Source organism: Sinocyclocheilus anshuiensis, unplaced genomic scaffold (genome assembly GCF_001515605.1).
Source record: "Sinocyclocheilus anshuiensis isolate Anshui unplaced genomic scaffold, SAMN03320099.WGS_v1.1 scaffold468, whole genome shotgun sequence".
Lineage (NCBI taxonomy): Eukaryota > Metazoa > Chordata > Actinopteri > Cypriniformes > Cyprinidae > Sinocyclocheilus > Sinocyclocheilus anshuiensis.
Genome location: NW_015557069.1, coordinates 357,319 through 379,315, shown reverse-complemented (window position 1 = coordinate 379,315; position 21,997 = coordinate 357,319). Strand labels below are relative to the sequence as shown.

At 37.5% G+C, this 21,997-nt stretch overlaps 1 protein-coding gene across 2 annotated transcripts in view; it reads left to right on the top strand.

The window, feature by feature from the left end:
- The window catches only part of LOC107676701 (DNA polymerase zeta catalytic subunit-like), a 51,388-nt gene that overhangs the window by 1,775 nt on the left and 27,616 nt on the right, over nt 1-21,997 (top strand). Inside the window, exons 2-14 of one of the 2 annotated variants that reach the window (XM_016471342.1) lie at nt 3,443-3,560; nt 3,656-3,750; nt 4,640-4,744; nt 4,830-4,914; nt 9,515-9,633; nt 10,035-10,163; nt 10,694-10,925; nt 11,188-11,330; nt 11,431-15,277; nt 15,389-16,266; nt 16,941-17,029; nt 17,132-17,257; nt 17,470-17,662. In XM_016471342.1, the coding sequence (XP_016326828.1) occupies nt 3,443-3,560; nt 3,656-3,750; nt 4,640-4,744; nt 4,830-4,914; nt 9,515-9,633; nt 10,035-10,163; nt 10,694-10,925; nt 11,188-11,330; nt 11,431-15,277; nt 15,389-16,266; nt 16,941-17,029; nt 17,132-17,257; nt 17,470-17,662 (6,159 nt within the window). Of the gene's footprint in view, nt 1-3,439; nt 3,561-3,655; nt 3,751-4,639; nt 4,745-4,829; nt 4,915-9,514; nt 9,634-10,034; nt 10,164-10,693; nt 10,926-11,187; nt 11,331-11,430; nt 15,278-15,388; nt 16,267-16,940; nt 17,030-17,131; nt 17,258-17,469; nt 17,663-21,997 lie in introns of both variants that reach the window. The other variant, XM_016471343.1, reaches the window with a different exon arrangement.

Here is a 21,997-nt window from a genome sequence, read left to right as displayed (position 1 = left end):
TAATGTCCCTGAACAGTTAAATTAGTTTTTAAACCAAAATGCTTAAAATGCGTTTAAATGAAAAGCTTACATCAGAACGCGCAAAATGAATTTCTCAACCCATAAGCGAATATACTAGCCCTATAGAGTTTGTTCAAACACAAAAAGCACTATAGCTACATCTATCAAGTTAATAATCAAACTAACCTAAAATCTGTGGGGATAATAACGCTGTGTTTTTATCTGCTCCATGTGTCCGGCCCATTTGCGGTTCCACAACTCCCACTCCATCATCAGCTTTAGTAAAATAAACTAGCTGTGGATTTTAGTGCCTAACTCATGTTTTCCCCTCTCTCCTAATTTTTTTTCTCTCACTATTTTTTATTTTTTTTTTAGAATAGTTGACATTTTTGCTTATCGAAGATTGTTCTTTGCATGACCATTTCTGGATTACACCAGAATGAAGTGAAGAGAGGTGAATGCAGACATTAGGCGCAGCGATCACCTGATAGATAGGCTACGTGCACAGTTTGTTCAAAAGTAAAATATATAATAAATGCATGGTAAAACAAATTCAAATGTGACGTTTTAATCTCTAATGGTAATGCATGGAATTTACGGAAAACTCCACTAAATAATAGCACTAAAAAGTGAGGGGCATGGTGGGTTTTTTGCGATCGGCGCTACCGATGTCCGTCAATCTACTCCACAGCCAATCACGGGCTTCAGCCCCGCCTAGCCCAATGGTTAATGCGGCCCTGAGGACAGGTATCTGAAGTTATAACAGTATGAATGTAATCTGACACAAAACACCTGTGATCAGGACAGGTATCTGAAGTTACTGTATGTAATATAAAAGGTATTTGACACAAAACCCCTGTGATCAGGACAGGTATCTGAAGTTATAACAGTATGAATGTAATCTGACATGAAACGCCTGTGATCAGGAGAGGTATCTGAAGTTATAACAGTATGAATATAATCTGACACGAAACCCCTGCGATCAGGACAGGTATCTGAAGTTACTGTATATAATATAAAAGGTATTTGACATGAAACACCTGGGATCAGGACAGGTATCTGAAGTTCTGAAAGACTTCACCCTGGGCTGGAAGATTGTGTATTGTGCCTTTTCAGTGAAACGTTTGTCTTTCTGTGGCTCTAATAAAGTCTGTATGCTTCATAGAGAGCTATAATATAGATCGCACTTTTTCTTTCTGTTTTGCTCTGTTTTTTTTTTACACCGAACTTCAAACTCATCTATGCCGCTTTTTGATCATTCTTGAAGTGAACCTTTGCCCTTTTGGTGATTAAATAAACTGTTTTAGGCCGCTGCTTGAACTGAACTAGGTGTGTGTGATCCCTGATAGCTGCAAGTTCTCCTAGACTCGACCTGTAGTAAAAATCACTGCAATAGTCTTTAGTGTATTCTTTACAAATAAAGTAGTTCAATTAAGAGCACTGAGTGATTTTTTCTTTACTTTTATTGTTTGATTAACAATATTGAGACAGGCGGCCTATATATTAATGCACAGATCTAATATGATGTTGCACATCAGATGTTTTTCCCCAACATTTAACCAAACGATCATTTAAGACAGATTATGTTTGCATGAATACTCGCCAAGATTTTGAAACACTGTAATGTGTGTATGTGTGTGTGTGTGTGTGTGTGTGTATCGGGATCACGTACAGTTTGAGGCGTTTGGACGTGTCAGTCAGCGCGAGTAAGATCCTTTTCGTGGCTTATCACACTTAACTCTTTTAACATAATTTTGTATGTTTAATTACTATGTGGAGCATTGGGATCGCTAGACGAGGGCTTAATGAACTAATTTTTTGTGTAAAACCTAAAATTCAACAAAATGGGTCAAAACGGGTCACATAAATATCACAATATAGTTACTTTTGCTTTGCAAAATAGATGGTTTAAAATCAGTTGAAAATCACTTTATTTTAAACCACAAGGCTTAAAAACAAATGCAAATTATAAACTTTTGTGATTGCACAGCACTACAACATCACAGGAGCATAAATGCAATAGAGACGATAATCCAAAATCTCTACTAGTTACAAATACTATTCTTCAGTATTATTTCCATAACAATATTCTTTAGTATTATTTCCATAAGAATGTGTTTTATCAGCTCATGGTTTAATGTGGTTAAATAATAAATGGTTAAGTTAATTATATGATTAATTGGATTGTTTGAAATGATTACAAATGAATAGCAAAAACAAAGAAAAAACAATAAGGTGACCAGATTTCTGAAACGGAAACGGGATACATTTCCTAGTTCAGTGATCAAAATATAATTGAAATCTCACCTGTTATCTATGAATAAAAAATGGCGACAATATTTTTTGTATGTTTTTGCATTAATTTGCTGTGGGTTTCATTTTATTATTATTATTATTATTATTATTATTGGTGGTTTTAATACAATTCACCAAAAATCACACTATGGAAAAAAAAGTAAATAGTGACCATTGCAAAAAGAAAACCGATCAAAACAGTATTATAACGAAGCCATATTACAAAAATAGATATGAGAACATATGATAAAACTGTAACAGTTTCTAATTGTAATTACTATTTTAATTTTACTGTATAATTATAATAATAATAACCGCTTACTTTTGTGCTTTTGGAAATGTATCTTTACACTTCCTAATTAGGCTAATTATTTAAACCTTTAGGCTCATTTTGAGCACAAAGTCTGCTTTCTGCAAATATAATTGTTGCATGTGTAATTAAGTTCATTTAAATTATTTTTTTTATTTTTTATTATTATTAATATCAGGGTGTAGTTTCACCCATGTGATATAGTTAAGATGTGTGTGGGGGAATTACTGCATTGTGATGGCAGAACTTATGTAAATGTTTAAAATTGTGTGCAACACAATCTCACACCATGTTCAGGCATTGCTATACTGTACAACAGTATACCTTATGCCTCAGAGAACCAAGTGCGCAGCAATCTTTAAAATTCTGTCTTCAGCTATTAGCTCTATAGCATCACTGTTGAAGAGTAATTTGCTGGTGAAGTGGATATACGTATTGTATAGATATGTATGTATAGATATCATGTGCATTTTAATGTTTGAAGCAGATGTCATAACAAATGTCAGTAGACTGGGAAAATTTTAAAACGAGCGGTTCATTGAAAAATTCGTACGACCTTACCTTCACGCAGTGGAAATACAAACTGAATGACAACAAGCACAGTGCTGAAAAGGGGCACCCAATTTATTTATTTATTTATTCATTTTTTTAAATGTCAAACCTGTTCACAAGGTGCACTCAAACTGAATAAAACACAAAAGTCAGCGATAAGACAACTCACTTCCTCATTAAGTTGTCACTCATATACTACTTATAATAACAGTTCTCAACTGATTACATGTACTTTTTGCCAACACCTTACACCTTTATTACTACTTGTTTCTGATTCTTTAGTAGGAGAGCATATGTCAAATTTAGGGGGTAGCACCAACCCATGGAAGAATCCCTGCACGTCTAAACTCAGTGATGGTGGGCTGAGAGATACAATGCGCTGGGAAGATGACAACATACCAAGGTGTGTGTATGTGTTTTTGCTATACATCAGTACATACATACCAACATTGTATGGCATTTTGACCTTTATTTCATGTGTGGTATGTGTTTTTGCAGTTCAATGATTTTAGAGGAGGTGGAACGGATGAGTGTGTGTGAGCTGGAGGTTGATGCCGTGGCTGCTGATGTTCTCAACCGTCTAGAGATTGAGAGTAAGGAATGGTTGATTTGTTTGTGTGTGTGTACAGGTTTTTCTACACTGGTGGGGACTTAAACCTGAATACACACCAACTCATGGGGACTTGTGTCACCGTGGGGACCTAAATTGAGGTCCCCATGGGTACAAAAGCTTATAAATCATGCAGAATGAGTTTTTTTGAAAATCTAAAAATGCAGAAAGTTTTCTGTGAGGGGTAGGTTTAGGTGTAGGGCGATAGAAAATACAGTTTGTACAGTATAAAAACCATTATGCCTATGGTCCCTACAAGGATAGTGCACCAGACTGTGTGTGTGTTTGTGCAAATCCCTGTCTACACCGGGTAATAAGAACCTTGACTGCATAAATCAGTGAATTTAAAATATGTATTGTATTAACTACAGTTCATTAACTATGAATTAACTATAAACGAATAGTTTGTTAATGGTTTGTAAGCACTTTATTAATTTATGCTTAATTTATATCGTTTATATAAAGTGTTACCCTAAAGGGTTACCGCAAGGCAAGCACTTGCATGTATATGAACTATTTTTCAGCAGTATTCAATATGGGATTTGACTGTTTGATTCATAGATTGTATAGGCTATCTCAAATAGATTGCTTGTACAGAATGTTTTATCTTTTTTTTTTTTTTTATGTCTTCTGGGTGTTTGTTAGACTAGTCGACTACTCGGTTACAAAATTTTTGTTTAAACATTAATGAAATTAGTTGTAAATACTTTCCTAGTAATTAGCACTTTAACCCAGTATTTGTTGTGCTGTCATGTATTTCTGCTTGTTAGAAAAGATCAAATCAGACTTTGCTATGCACGTTAAGTCTCTCTGGCGTTGTGCTATTTGTGTAGTACATTTAATGAGTGCTTTTTTTTGCATGTTGTATCCAGATCAGATTGGCAGAAACCCTGGTCTCCAGGCCATCTGGGATGATGAGAAACAGCGACGGCAGGAGAGATGTCAAAGCTCTCGTATTGACATGCCTGAATCACAAGGTGAGAAAAGCTCTTGTATGGAAACTTTTTTTGCAGCACCACTATTAATGTTATTCACCATGTTGTGCAATGGCTACTGTTTCAGATCGAGGCTTTGTAGAGTTTGCAGAGAGTGAAAAAAACTTCATGAAGAGATTCAAGGAAATTCTCAAGGAAAATGAATTTGATGTGTGAGTAAAGCTTCCCATACGTCACTGATAAATGTTTTTTTTTCCATCTCCAGGTTGGAAGCAAAATAAATGAATAAGTGAATTTCTTTCAAACAAATTGTACAATAGAAATTTAGACAATTTTCAATGTAATGTTTTAATCACTACCCAGGATCCTGACAGCTGTGTAGAAACCACCTCTGTGCCTTTGTTGTCATTAACCAGAAGACTAATTAACACAGAGAAGTCATCTAACACAGCTCATCTCGAGACCAGCTCCAGCAAGCTCTGCTGGTGCTTTCATAATGGTTTTATCTAGGGTTGGGTATCGATTTGGTTTTTTACGATACCGGTGCCAAATCGATACTTTTAAAACGGTACCGGTGTCTAAACGGTGCCTCAACCGATACTTAAAAAAAAAAAAAAAGAGCCAAAAAAAAACGATGCATAGCATTAAAGAACATTAAAAATATTTAAAATAGATATACATAGCATTCACATGCTCCTCGGATGCTCTCATTTCCCGAGTTGTGCTTCCCTTAAAGGCGGGCGTACACGGTGCGATTCTGAAGGTCGGAACGTCGTGAGCTCTGGCACATGTCACGATTGAGTTTATCCGAAAATCGTACGGAGGCAGTCACACACGACACGAATTTACTACGATTTAGACTATATGGTTTTTGTCATCTTCTGATTGGTCAACTTCAGATGGATCGCCAAATCGTCTCGTTCAACCGCTCATATGCCACGAAGTTAAACCGACAGCATCCGATTTTTTTTGACATGTTTGAAAATTATCGGGAGGACGGGAGGTGCTCGTAACGTCTCGGATCGGCCCGTAATTCTTCTCACACAGTACGAGCCGCGACCATGCGAGCATCTGCGATTTTCTCCCGAGAGAAAAAAATCGCCTGCGAGCTCGTACGACAGCAAAAATCACAGATACAGATACTGAACTGCACAGATACAGATATTATAACAATCTATTGATAAACACACGCCTTGTGTCCTCTGTTTCTGTTTGAGTCCGCTCGCGCTGCGCTGCCGCGGATTGAAGAGCGCGCTGAAAGACGGGGAGGAGACGAAGTCTGCCGCCGTTTTCATATGAAATTTAAAGGGGACTGTCTCTGAGGCGATCACAAATTTGTGTACAGTTTATGGAGCTAATCGCTATAGCCCCGCTAAAAATGGCCTAGCGACGCCCATGCTTCTTACGTTCATTTCAGAGAACCAGGACAAATATTTCAATCGATCGCTCAGGCATTAAAGTGGCACCGAAATCTGCGTTCTGATTCGGTTCTAGTACATACCAGTTACACAGGTGACTCAATAGGGTTTCGGTACCCAACCCTAGTTTTATCCACATTATTTTTAATGAAAAAAGCAGGTACAGCCATTCATACAGCGGTTCTGGTGCCATCTTGCTCTGTATGTTATGCTGCTTGATAGTGCAAACTGGTATTTATGATTATTTTAATGTATTATCATAAACACACTAAGTGCAAATACTTTTATCAATTACTATGCTTTATTCTTCTAGTTATTTACTTATAGCGACTAATGAATCAGAAATCTTGCACATTCAACGAAAATGGCTTAATTCTTCTTGCAAAATAAGCTGGATAGAATCTGTAAAGGTACCTTTTTAAGGCAAGTCAATTCACTGAATTGAAGTTTCCCAAACTGTTTGTAAAGTTTAAGTTTCAATGATACTGTATATTTTGAGTAAGCAATACAATGACAAAAATAGTATAACATTAAGTACTGTATATTTCCTAAGTTGTGGTTCGATCAAAAAGCTGACTCTGAAAGACATGGGTTCCATTTCTACAGATGATATAATAAGCATTAATTGGGTATTCTAATGTGCTCTTCAGTCCTTCACAATCAAGTTGAATGAATCAGCTCAGCTTTTATCTTGGGTAGGGTGACCAGACGTCCCGTTTTTCCCAGGAGAGTCCCATATTTTAGCTCTATTTTTAGTGTCCCGACTTACTAAGAAAAAAAATCATGTTTTGTCCCATATTTCAAAATTTCTTTGCGACTAGGAGATCAGATCGAGTAGTAGTAGTGTTCTGTCACATGACAACAGCCTATTCAAAGGTAGCCAAGCTCGTCGTAGAGCAAAATTACCATCCAATAACAATTAGTTATCAATGAACTTGCAGTTATTGCACCAGAATTTTCAAAATTTCAGTGAACGTAAACAAAGTATATTAAATCCATGCGTTCGGTCTTAAAGGGACAGAAGCCTAATTAATTACCTGTCTGTGTCATTAATGTTAATCAAACAACAAAAGATGTTAAATAAATGTATGCATTTTAAATAAACCTACTGTATTTGAAAAACTTCAATTCAATTCAATTTGTATCTCTATCGTATTTGTCTTATGGTTTCTAATTTGCTTTGTTCTTTTTTTATATAACAAAGTAACTATATATATGCCCACCCTTCCCATATTCCACCATGAGAAATCTGGTCACCCTAATCTTGGGTCATCATTGATGGTAACAAAAATAAATGACCAATTTGGAGTTCCATCCAACATGATGTCAGAGTCTGAGGGAAAAGAGAGAATACAAAGAAGGAGCATTGGTTACTCAAGTCATGGCTGCTCATATCAAAAAAGCAAGTTTTCAAGGAATTTCAGTGTTTGGTAAAGAGATTAAACTTAGCCAATTAGCGGATGATACCACAATTTTTGTCAAAAATAGTGACGAAATGGATAAAGTTATTAAATGTAATAAAGAATTTTCTGGAATCTCTGGATTGAAGATGAATAAGAATAAGTCCACTTTATTCTCTCTTAAAGATTGTCTCCTGAAAGAAATTTGTGGGATACCAATTGAAGACAATGTCACATACCTTGGGATAAAGGTGTGTAAAGATTTGAATCAAAGAAGCCTGTTAAATTTTGACCCTATTATTGAGAAAATTAAAAACAGATTCAATATGTGGCTTATGAGAGATCTGTCCCTATATGGACGTGTTCTACTCTCAAAAGCAGAAGGGATTTCAAGGTCTGTTTATATATCTATGTCAGCAGATGTTCCAAACAATGTTGTCAGGGAATTAGATAAGATTATGATTTTATTTGGAGGAAGAAAATACACTATTTACGGAAAGATATTATAAATAATAATAGAGACTTTGGTGGCCTTGAAGTTTTCAATTTTACAGATCTTAATAATGTGTTTAAGATAAAATGGATAATTTAATTTATTAAAAATAAAGATAGTGTATGGAATGTTTTCCCCAATTACATATTTAACTCTTTGGGTGGTATTAATTTTCTTTTAAAATGCAATTTTTTGGTGGACAAAATCCCAGTTAAACTGGCAAACTTTCATAAGCAGGCACTGCTGGCTTGGCAATTAATCTATAAACATAACTTTTCACCGCATCAGTATTTTATATGGAATAATAAAGATATCTTGTACAAAAAAAAGTCAATCTTTAATCAGACATGGTACGACAATGGAATTCTTACGGTTAGTCAGTTGCTTAATGAACAAGGTCTGCTTTTAACATATTCTGAATTTCTCAATAAATGTATGATCCCTGTGAGGCCAAAAGAATACTCTGTTATCTTTGATGCAATTCCTGGCAGAGTTGAATCACTATTACGAAATCCTGGATTCTCTCCTGTAAACGTTGATCATCAAACCAGTTTTTGTAGTGATACAATATTTATTGGGGATATTAATATAGTAATAGATAAATGTAGTAACAAATATATTCGAAATATTTTAAAAACAAACTACTGGTCTACTAAATATGAAAATGTTAACTGGAAAAAAAGTATGGTCAATAACAAATAAGTTTTTTATTAATAATAAAATTAGAGAGGTATCTTATAAAATTTTACACAAAATTTACCCTGTCAATGAGTTGCTTGAACGTTTCAATTTGAATATTGAAAACTTATGTGAATTTTGTAGCAATGCCAAAGAATCAGTGACTCATCTTTTTTTTTATTGTATATATTCAAAAATGTTTTTTTTTTTTTGTACAGGACAATGTTGATTCCAAAAGTACGATGTGCTTTCTTATTCAACTTTTTATTTTATTTGGAAAATATCACATTCATGTGAAAAAATGGACTAAAGCTAAGCCAAACTTTGAACATTTTATAAAAGAGATTAAACAAGATGGTACTACATTAGACAAAATTAAAAACAAAAAAGCAAGAAAGACCTATGAAGCTTTTTGTTAATTTAAATTGTTGTAACTTTACCCCTGGCATGAATTGCATGAATTATTTTACTTTACATATTCTTATGAATGTTTATTTGTTTTTGTACTTGTTGCGAGTTGTATATGCTTGTCTTTGTATAATTTTTGCATAATAAAAAAACAAAACAAAAAAAAAACAAACAAAGAAGGAGCAAAATACAAATATATCTCTTCACACATCAAATGTATCACAAACAAATAAAAATAAAATATACGTCTTAGGATGTAACACAACTCAAATCCACACATGCATAAACCCACACACACCATGATGTCTGTTGAAGGTATAAGGATGCTAATAGAAGTAGGTGGAATGAATGTTTGCTGCACTGAATTGCTTGAGAGTGGGCAGGCAGAGGGCTTGATGTTTATCTTGTTTTGTAGGACTGGGTCTGAAGTTGACTCTTTCCCTGAGCTCTCACTCTATCCTACTGTGCTGAGCCCAGATGACTTGCCTTGCATACCTGCCAGCCAAGTGGATGTGCATCCAGATGCATTTAAAGGTGAGGTGCACAGTCACCTAAAGAAACTAAGCAGTTCAGGTGTTTGAGGGAGTTCAGAAACAGTGCTTACTGGTTTAGAGAATAACTCCCTTTGGAGTGTACGTTGTGCTTTGTAACGTTGCATATCTTTTTAATGCACAAACGGCAACATTAGGCACTAAAGGGGAAAAAAGCATGATAGGACCCCTTTCAAATTGAACCCCTTTTCCCAGTTCCAGAACCTTAGTCATCCCACATTTTCAGTGTCACTAAATGGGTGACAAGCAACTAAATTCCACACATCACACCAAGGGAAAGAAAACTGCAAAAACAAAGAGGCTATATGCAGTCTGCCTGTTTAACTTGGTAATGTCAGTAATGTCTTATTCAAAATCTTTCCTTTTTTTCTTTTCACCATATAGACACACAAAAGCATGGTGGGAAAGATGCTGAAGTGGCAGTTGTTGATGAAGAGGCCATTTTGAGTTTGTTGGAAAACAGTCAGACCTTCCTCCCTCTTTCTCAGAGACCCAACCAATCAGTATTACTTGGTACTGAGACTATCACAACTAATATATCTGTTTCCACAAGCAAAAACTCTTACTTTTTCCCTAGATTGTTTTCACACTGCATTTTTTTTCCTTACTCAGTAAAAATATCAAAATTATTTTTCTTGAGATCCAAACTTCTAGAAAAATGAGCATTTCTTGAGAACATATATTTTTAATCTAAATTTAATTTTGTTTTTAAGTTTGTATTTCTTATCACATTGACTAGATTTATGGTTAAAGAAAAAAAATAGGAGTAGGAAAAAGTGAATTTCAAAATGTAATCTCTTAAAACAAGTCTTAATATCTGTAAATGTCTGTTATATGCTTTTCATGTAAACCCATGTTTTGGATATTTATAATGGAAAACACAAGTACTGATGAATAAAAAAAAATATTATTTTGCAATACTTTGTGTGCATATTCACAATTTTGTTTTGGATATGTGTTAATATGCATAATTCCTCTTTTCTTGTACATGTTCTAATTATATTTTCAAGTTTACATTTACATTTTCCACAATGTTTTAACAGACAGCAGTCAAGACCAGGCTATGGTTGATGTATTTGAAGCATTGGCTGATGATGGATTTAGAGCTGGCAGGTCCAAAGTAGTGTCCCAGCAGCTGTCTGGGATTGCTAGCTGCATCTATAACAGTGATGATGAGGAAGCTGGGCCTGAGCTGGAGAAAGAAGAGTCAGAGCTCAGTAGAATCATGTCACAAAGATGGGACTGTGACATGCCAGGACACTCTGCTAGGCAAAGGTCTCCAGACTTCCCGTTAGGATTTTTGGAATTGTTTTTTATATGCGTTTAATTCTTGTTTGCATTATTATATAGTCATTTTAACAATATTACACTGTTATTATACAATATTAAACCTTTCTTAACAGGCATTCAGAATTAGACCTCTTAGGAAAACACTGGCTGGTCCACAGCAGATGGTGCCTGTGTGATGTTATGCCTGTCAATTATTTAATTTGATGGCATGTTATTTAATCATAATCTATGTTGCCTTCCTGCACAGATTATGTATGAAAGAAGCAAATGAAAGCTCCAGCGAAGAGCAGCAGGCCTCATCAGATGAAAAGGTGTATTGGAAGGGAAACAGTGCTCCCTTTACTAATCTGTCCATTCCACAGTTGGATGGAGCTGCAGATGAGAATAGTGGTAAGCAGAATTTTAATTAAGAATTTAATGAACTACAATGAAAAGTATAAATGCTTTCAGTACAGTGGTGTATACCTACTTGTTGTCATGTTTTCTGTAGATTCATCACTAACAGACAAAGAATCCTGGACACGCTCATCTCTAAAAGCAACAGACAAGATCCTTGGTAGCAGAAATGTTTTTCCAAATGAAGCTGTTCGTATGGAGCCACCATCTTCTGCTAAAATTGTTATTGAATACAAATGTGCTGAGCAGAAACTCAATCAAGAGGATTTAGCAGATAAGCATTTAAAAAGTGAAGAGGCAAACGAATGTTCAACTGGATTAAGAGTTAACAAAGAGGTGCCATATATTCCACCAGTTAAACACCCAATCCCTTTTAACATAGCAAATATACCTAAACTTGGTGCTGAAAAAATAAGTGTGCACTCTTTGTACACTGATGAAAACCAAGCCACTGGCCTTAATCAGCCAGATCCTGATGATTCAATTTTTGGAAACTCTAAGCTTGCCCAGAAGATAAAAAAATCTACCAGTATTAAAAATGTGGAAAAGAACCATTTATCCATCCCAGAGAATCACAAGAGCTTCTTTGTATGTTACTCTGAGATGATGAACTGCCCCACCAAGACTGAAATGGAACTCTGTCCAAATGACTGCAGAAGACCTGTGATAAGTTTTGACCAGACACAAAGCCCTATGAAAGAGAGCCAAGCTTTGGGCCCTCAAGAAGTTGAGACAGGACAGGGTAAAAAAGAGGAAGATGTCAGCAAACTGAAAATAAGATATGAGGATTACCAAGAGAATAAAACTGAGAGGACCATTGTGGCACAACAGGAGGCACACTACAAATTTTTCCCCAGCGTTATTCTGTCTAATTGCCTGTCCAGACCCATCAAAAAACAGGCTGGAAGCAAGACTGGGGATGGTTGCTGTGACTTAGACCATCCTGAACAGCGAAGGTCAAGGTTAAAGTTGATCAAAAAGAAAACAACGTTAGGTCAAAAAAGGGTAAGTCCTGTGAGGACCCCGTCTCCTACGAAAGAGGAAGCCACAGCACTTCTTTCCAACACTTTAGGCTCCCTTAAACAGAAAGAAATGTTTAAGGTGGTTGACATGGAAACTTCAGATCCACCAACTGTTGAAGGTTTGACTGAGAACTCTGTAGAGGATAAACTTGCAGATATTCCCACCAAACTCTCTTGCACCAAGCTGTCCAGTTTGCCAGGTAGCAAATATACATTGCGGGCAAAAAGGAAAATGAGTTACGACAGTGAAAATGGAGATCAGGCAAGTTCGGGTTCTTTCAAACAAGATTTGGTGCAACATGAAGGCCTTAAAAGCAAAGATCATGTCTTTAGCCAAAAAAAGAGGAAACTGACTAAAACAGAGCCACCAATCATCATTAAATATATAATCATTAACAGATTCAAAGGTCAGAAGAACATGTTAGTGAAGATTTCTAAAATTAACGCTGATGAAACTCGCACAGTTTTAACACCAGAAAAGCTTGCTGAATACAAAAAGCTCGCTCCTCTCAAAGAATTCTGGCCCAAAGTGCCAGAGTCTACAGCAGTGAAGTACCCGCTACTTGAGCCAAAAGTAAAGAAATGTCACAAACGAAAGGCTAAGGTCAACCCAGTGTCAAAGAGGGCCAGCACCTCTCCAAAATCTAAGTGTCCACGAGCTGGTCAGACTAGGAGGGCGAAGCATGCAAAAGCATTTATAACTTTACCGAAATTACCCCCTCAATGGCCTTGTTATAATGAGTTCACAGATGACTGCTGCACAGAGTATTCTGATGTGATGGTGGAGTTGGGTTATTTGTCAGAAAGAGCCTCCAGTCCTACTGATTCAACCCCACCTAGATGTTGGTCTCCTACTGAGCCCTTACTGGGATCAAATTCAAATCTCATAAACCCCCATAATGATCCATGTCTAGGTTCATCCTATCAAGTACTGGCTCCAAAACCATACCAAAGAGGTCTTTGGGATAGAAGAAGAAAACCCAGGCTTAAAAAGACTTCTGCTACCAGCCCAAAAAGACAAGCTAACACTACAACAGTCAGGTCAGTGAACAAAGATTCAGTGAAAACTAAGGATTCACAGAGAAAAAGTATTCGAGTGGCTTTAAGGAGGCATAAAAAACGTTGTGAAAGTATTGAAGGAATTGTTCTTGAAGATGGCACATCTACCTCTCAGAAAGACAGGATGCTGAATGAGAAGCAAATCCTAAGAAAAAAACAGGTCCATGGTGAGGAGAGTGATAATTCACAGGCTCCACATTCAGTTAACACTGCACTTATTACTTCCTCATCTGATGACTTAACTCCTTTCCAACGTCCCAGTTCTCTAAAAAGTAGTCAAGAGGACCTTACTGTCAGTTGTTCAGGCTCTCAAACAGAGGTCACCAGCACTGGAAAAAAATCTAATCAAGATGTTGTTTTTGTCTTCAATGCCATTGCCTCAAATGACTCACAAAAAGACTCACAGATTGTCCTCAATCCATGTATTGAAAAATCTCTGAATCTTATTCTTTCCCCATCCACCAAGACTGTAGGACATCCATGTTCTGTCATCACATACAGCAGTTCCAAATCACAAAATATGAGTCAAGATGGGACTATCACAAAGAATATTTATAAATTCAAATCAGAGGTCTCTGGCCATGAAGAGAACCCCAGAACCATACAGCATTTGCAGTCAACCAGAAAAACAACCATAAAATCAAGAAGGCCGCAAACAAAAAAGAAAGATACCATAACTTTATTGGAGTCTGTCGATGGTAGATCCTCCCTTTTGCCCTCTGCTACGAGTGCAATTAAAGCTGGATTTCACACAGGTCTCACATTGTCCTCAGACCCTAAAATTGAGGAAATGTGTGTTTCTGAGTTGCCTTCTGAGCTGGCTGTCTTGAAGGAGCTTCTCCAGAAGAGGCAATTCAAGGCAGGACAGGAACCACTTGAAAGTGATCATGTGACTGAGGATATGTCTTCTGCCAGTCAACATACTGATATTCCCAAAACAGCCAAATCTAAAACAGCTCATTCATCAACATCAAGAAAACCAAGGGGTTCAAGAACTAAAGTGCCAAAAGAGTTACAGTTCAAAATCAGAAGTAATAAAATAAAACAGGATGATTTGAGAATTGACCATCTTTCATCAGATGACAGTCCTGTGTTTTTCTCTGATCCTGGCTTTGATAGCTGTTGCACTATTGAGGATAGCTTGTCCCCAGAGCTCCCAGACAATTACAGCTTTGATATCAATGCCATTGGGCAAACAGAGTTCTCCAGTCTGTATTCTGGTAACCAGTTTGTGTTAACTGATCGAAACTTGCCTCAGAAGTTCCTCAGTGATGTCAGCCAGGAGGCAATAAATGCCCTTGTTGGGTTAGGGGACAGGACACAAAAAGTGTTTGTTGATGAGAACAGCAAGCATGAACAGGACTGGCATAAGTCTGGGACTCTTAGTCCAGAACTCTTTGATAAGTCATTTTGTGAAAGTGGCAGAGTTTATCCCAACAAGGTATCTCTTGATTCAGAAAAGATCTTTAGCAAAGATTGGGCGGGGTCTTTAGGTAAAATCCATGGCCTCAGCCACTTTCAGGACTTTCACTGTGAAAAGAGAGATGTGTTGCTTGACCCAGAGCACTTTTCCCCCATTACTTCTGCTTCTTTTGCATATAATGGTGTTTCCCCAAATAGTGATCCCCTAGATGGCAGTTCAGCAACACCAAGCAGTTCCCCACAGTCCATCAACTCGCTGTCCCAGCTGAAAAATGGAGGTCAGAGTTCAAAGAGTGGAGGAACTCACATTCTCAAACCTCTCATGTCTCCACCTACTCGGGAAGAAATCATAGCTACTCTGATGGAACTGGACCTCTCAGAAGCCACCTACCAGGAACCATTCTGCAGTGACCCATCAGATGCACCCTTGAAGCCAAGGTAACATTTATGATGGAAGCCCCGCATGGGTTTTGTGTTTTTATATTCTTTTAAGTTGGACTATGAAATCAAAAGAAGTGATCCATAACCTTTTCACTGTTGTTGTTCCAGGGGGGTTGGTGGTCGGAAGTTGATTTTGGAAACCAGACTGGCGAATGAACTAGTTGAATTTCATGGAGACTTATCTCAAAACGGTTTACAGTTTTGGAAAGTTGCATTTTCTGCAATGACAAATCAAGACTCTGCACCAAACCATGGGTGTAAATCCTCTATACTGACCAAGGACCAAAACCCATTTTATGGCAGTGATCAAAAAGTGATCATGCTTCCCTGCAAGTGTGCCCCAAGTCCAGAACAGGTGCAGCTCTGGCTGCAGGCCAAAAAACAATTTGAGTGCCTTCAGAGTAATAGGAAACAAATGGGTGGTCAGACAATTGCGGAACTGAGTACATATGACAGGACCTCACCTCAAAATGAGGACTTTAAGTTACCTTCCTCAGAGAATCATGATAAAAGGTTTCAGAGTTGGGAGAAAAAAGATGAAAAGGCTTCAGAGTTGCCGAGTATCAGTAGGAATGGCTTAAGTTTACCACTCCATATTTCACCAGTTAAGGCAGTTTCATCTAACTGTAGCCCTAACAGTGTGAAATGTATCTTGGACATGGAGACAAACAAAGGTTGTCAGATCACTTCTCCAAATTCTCCTGATCTTTCTACATTGCAACAAAGGCCAGCTGAGATTAAACAAGATGAGGACAAGGAGGGTTTGACTGATATATTACAATCCCCCAGCATGGACCAGTCTCAAAATCTCAGTGACACATCACTTGAAAATGTACAGCCAAAGGACCTCTTGAGTCCATCAGTTTTTCCTTTTAAACACCTAGTTTCTGATGTCAAATGCTCTTACCTGCTCCATAGCACACCTGTCCACCGGAGAAGCTACATTGATGACGATGGGTCTAGCTACAGTCCAATAAGAAATGAAGGTATTGTTTTATGGTTTTTCCTTGGAGTTTGAATCTTTTAACTAGAAGTTGTTCAGCTCTGTTATCGATAATGGGTTCACAAACATTTTCAGACTGGAACCCACCTAAAGAGGAAAATCCTTTTGTATTGAGATCATTATAAAATTTGTCAATGATGATAAGCTGTGCACATTTTTACTTAATTTGGATTAATCCAACAGCCTATAACAGCACATCAACCCGATCACTTTCTTTAGCGTTCATGTAAACACTACATTCAGATTCATCAATCGGAATGAATTCAGTCCGATTGAACCAAAAATTGTGCATGTAAACGTAGCCATTGAAACTCAACGATCTTCATGGCACACCGCCAAAATAAAAGTTTGGTTTAACTCGAAGAAATTTACATAAATATTACTAAAATGTACTTCTCAAAGTAATAATATTATTTTTAAGGAATATACAACCAATACATTTTTGTTCATAGTTTATGTAGTTTTGTTGTGCAGCATCTTATTTGACAAAAAATAAAAATGCAGTATTTTGTTGTAAACTGTTATATTTTCAGTCATGCTTATTTGTCTTATCGCAGTCATGCTTATTTGACTTTACTTATTTTCTAAAAAGATGATTACTAAGCATTTCTGTTTAGCTACTCATTGTAAAACTCTTTTGAATTTGTATTTGTACAGACCTAGAGCCCAGATCACAGAGGCTACATCAAAAGGGTAACAGAAACAAAGATGCTTTACGGAGAGTTTTGCTCACCACACAAATGAAGGTCAGAGCAAAGTTAACAAATTTTCTCCCGAAGTTTCAGTCTTCTAATCCTTGTTTAGTATTATATAGGGTTTTTATAGCACATTCATTATATCCCATACAGAATCAGCTTACCACTATGAATGTTATGAAGAGAGAAAACTCCCAGATTGAGGGACCATCAATCTGTAATTCATATGGCTTTAAAGTCAGTATGCAGAACTTGCAGGAGGCCAAAGCATTGCATGAGGTAGGATCTGGTTTTGCCTGTGTTTTAGTATGAACTGCTTTCATTAAACTGAGTAATTGATCAAACTTACATAAATAATTAAAATTAATTTTTAACAGCAGGAAAAAAAGCTTTGTTGTCTTCATGTCATCTCACGTGGTTATAAACTCTAGTTGAAATACCATGAAAATAAACATTTCTCATCATCTCACATTTTAATCCCCCTGCTATAGATACAGCACCTCACACTGATGAGCATGGAGCTTCATCCAAGGACTCGTCGTGACCTTGAGCCTGACCCTGAATTTGACCCAATTTGTGCTTTGTTCTACTGCCTCAGTTCTGATGTCCCTCTCCCAAATTCTGACACTACCCAGATGACAGGTGCCATTGTCATTGATAAAGATTGTTGTTCTTCAGCTCAAGGTGAGATTGGTGTTGCGTTTGTTTATTACTGACGTGTGTACCAATTGTAACTTAGAAAAGCACCAAACTATAAATCAACTTCATGTTAATCTGGCTGGTTGATGTTGAAGGGATAGTTCAGCCAAACATGAAAAATGTGCCATCTACTCATCTTGAGGGTGAGTAAATGACAGAATTTTCATTTTTGGGTGAAATATCCCTTTAATTTGACAGATGACTCATGACAGCTGTCCAACAACCATTTAGCCAATTAGTGAGGAATTTTCTTTGATCTTTTGACATATAAGAAGTCGTAGTATTTTCAGACTGTATACTTAAGATTATTTCCTGTATGTACAGTGGTTCTGAGTCCATATATCCTTAAGAAACATCTTTAATCAGACTGGACTAAACATTGACTTGTCACTTAGACAACTCGGTTATTTTGAAAATTATAAAAGTTTAGTTTTGCACATCTGAAGTGACAATACATTTGTCAGTTGCTTGACTTTTTTTTGTATTTTTTGTATTTGTATGTATGGGAATTTTGTGTATTCCCACACTGAAATCTTATTCCAAAATCCAGTTTTGCTTTGCACTAAATATCAAATGCTGTGTTTCACTTTCAGTGAGGGCAGACCAGTGCTGGGTAGATTACTTACAAATTGTAGTCCGTTATTGTTATTAACATGAAGTGCATTAAACATTATATATGGCAAGGTTTCCCAAACTGGGGTTCATGATTTTATTGAAAAGCTCATAATTAATTAAAATTAAATAAAAATGTAAAATTACAATAAATCATTTAAAACTAACAACATACTAAATATATATATAAAAAAATATATATTTTTTTTTTTTTTGCCTGCATGTCATGTGACCAGTAACCAACGTCAGAAAACCATGAACATGCTAAAATGTTATTAACTTATTACCTTAAAATCTCAGGGGGTTGTTCAAGTAAATATATTAGTTGAAAGAGGCTCAGCTGACAAGAAAAAAAAAGGACCAGATTCTAAAATCATATTGAGATACCTTTAATGCTTCTTGAGTTACAGGTATGCAAATTTTGGAAAGTAATATTTATGCCACTCAGACATGTATGTTCTATGCAGTTGTTTTGATAGAGGGAAACAAGATACATTTCTAGTTTCAACATTATTTGTTCTTCAGTCTAGGGCTGGGCGATATGGCCAAATCATATTTCGGTATTTTTGGGCTGAAATGCGATATACGGTATATAACTCTTATAAAAAGATGTAGATATTTTCTACATTTTCTATTTGGATTAAAATTATTTATTTGTTTGTTTGTTTGTTTTAAATGTATTTATTTATACAGCGTGCCCAATGTTGTCCAGTGAAACAATGTTTATATTTTATAATGAAAACAAATATAGTGAAAGTAGGCTATACTATCCATTATGTGCAAAAAGGGGGCTAAAATCACTTTACATTCTAACATTACTAAAAACAAAAATAATGCTTTTTAAAACATAAGTTCAATTCACTAATCTAAAAATTAAAGTAAGACAAGAGCACAGATTAATTGCATTATATTTTGATTACCCCATTACTGTTATCTGTTATCATAAAATACACTTGTAGGTTTAAAATTCTACATATGACAATTATTGCACTCCTGTTCTATTGTGCTCTGTCTGTTTGGCGTGCATGCGCGTGGCGGCACTCCTTCAATGAAGTCTGTGAAGTTAATTCTGGCATAGGATCCTAAGGTTACTTCGACTGAAGCGACAACACTGAGTCATGCAGCTCCATAGCACGGCTAGCAACGCAATACTCATTCCCGTATCTCAGGGAACCGAGGTTACGTTAGTAACCGAGTACGTTCCCTTTTGATATTTAACTCGTACTGTGTCACTAGATGCTATGGGAACCAATACAATCACACCGTGCTATGGATATGTGAAATTCCCTTAAGCACACAAGGGGCTCAGTGGGACAAGTATAATAGGGTAAGCCCTTCATGTGGCAGACGGACTAGACTCACAGAGGTCACGCCCGGTCTGGGTAATCGTTCCAAGAAAAAACTTGTACAGCCTCGGCACTTAGGGAGTTCAGAGAGTGTACAAGAAGTAAAACAATTCTGGCGATTTTGAGCGCGTCACAGCAAAACCTTCCTCAGAGCTAATCCCGCCTTCTGGCAGGTGCGTGCCAACTCTGCAGAAAGGACTCTAGCCTGTAAGGTAGGGACGTCCAGGTTGTAAAACCTAGCAAATGTGGACGACGAGTCCCAGCCGGCCGCCGCACAGATTTCTGTGATAGACACACCGCTAGACAAGCCCAAGAAGAGGTCACGCCTCTGGTGGAGTGGGCTCGCACTCCAATGGGGCATTGCAGGCCCAAGGAAGAGTATGCTAGTGTAAAAGCGTCAACTATCCACCGGGAAAGACTCTGCTTTGTTTGCTTCGGTGGCCGCACCAAGGGTCATCCGGTCACAAAGAGCTGTTCTGACTGCCTAAACGGGGCGGAAGGCTCAATGTAAATTCTCAGTGCCCTTACGGGGCAGAGTAAATACAACTCTTGGTCCTCCTCCGAGGGAGGAAGCACAGAGAGTGTAATGACCTGTGCTCTAAACGGAGTGGAGAGCACTTTAGCAACATAACCATGCCTTGGCTTCAGGACGACCTTAGAGTCGCTGGGCCCAAACTCAAGGCAAGAAGGGCTCACAGAGACCGCCTGCAAGTCTCCCACTCACTTGACCGATGCTAAAGCCAGTAGCAGAGCGGTTTTCAGCGACTGGACCCGAAGGTCGGTTGACTGTAGTGGCTCAAAGGGAGGGTTCTTAAGAGCACTCAGAACAGTGGGCAGAGCCCATGTAAAGGGGCGAGGCGGGTTAAGCCTCCTGGACCCCTTCAAAAAGCAGACAACTAATTTGTTCCTGCCCACCGACTGGCAAGCTATAGGAGCGTGAGAAGCTTTTCGTTTTGCGCACGTTACAACTGTTCTGTTCTGTGCAACAGAAACACTCGGTGTAGCGGAGCCTTTACGATTAATTATCCGTGACATTTTAAAGCGCGGTTAATTGTGAAACCGGTTAATCGCTGCATCCCTACAATCTAGCGGTCAGGATATAAACTCAAAACGAAACAACTGCCATGAATCTTGTATGTTTTTTTTTTTTATTTAATTTTTTATAAATATCGATATTGCGTTTTTGAAAATCGATACCGTATCGCCAAAAAAAAACCGTGATGTTCACGTGTATCGATATTTTCTTACACCTCTACAACCGATGGCTGTGGGTGGGCAGAGTTGTAATCTTCCCCATAAAATTATTCTAAAATGTTACTAACAATTAGGGCTGTCAATAGATTAAAATTTTTCATCTAATTAATCACACCCTTTTTAAAAGGACACTTTCCATAAAAGGACACTTAGAAACTCCGAAAGGACACCAAAGAACCAAATGATATAAGGAGCCCATATAAGCACATATGAAAAAAAATTGCTAAAAAATATAAGAATTGTATAGTATGTGTACAGTGCAACAGCAAAGTGCTTTTTTACATTTTAGAGAAGTTAAGTTGCGATACCGAACAGGACCAAATGGAGATGCCAAAAACTCCTAAACCAACCGCCTGCTGACTGCATATATCTACTACAGTACACGGATCCATTCAGAATAACTAAACACAGCAACATACACATGACAAATCAACAACGTGAATGTACGGAAATGTCTGTGCCTGTGCATAAATACAATGTGTGATCAGTGCGTCGAGCACTCATACACGCATTAATATAACGGACTCACGCGTGCTTACTGTACGACTCCTGTATGCCACTGCAATCGTCTTTACCTTGATTGCAGTCTTCATCCATCAAAACTTTACTAACGAGACACTGGTTATCCAATCGAGAAATCATCTATCAAAACTTTACTAGCGAGACTGGTTATCCAGTCGCGTCTCATCTGGCCATACAGCGGTGAGATGTGTTCACAATCCGTTCAGTCTGTACTTCACACAGCGCGTGTGACGTGTGAGGGCTCACGCTCTTCAGAGACAATCACAGAATATGACAGAGCTCGTGTTTTAAAGCGAAACACACTGGAATAATTCACTGAAAACGCAACGTGAGTCTCAGTTCTCTCTGCAATCTCTGATGTAGGGCTGCACGATTAATCGAAATTAAATCGCAAAGACGATAAATCGCGATTACGCAGAAGTTGCGATTGTCATGCGTATCTTTCAGTGAAGCACGGTTCTGTGATCAGTAGTAAATCTCCATCCGATAGCCAGAGGGCGCTCTCGCTTGGAAACTCCAAATACACCCCGCAAAAGAAATTCAGGAAATCCCTATAGCGGTTGCTGAATAAACAGAAGATTTAACT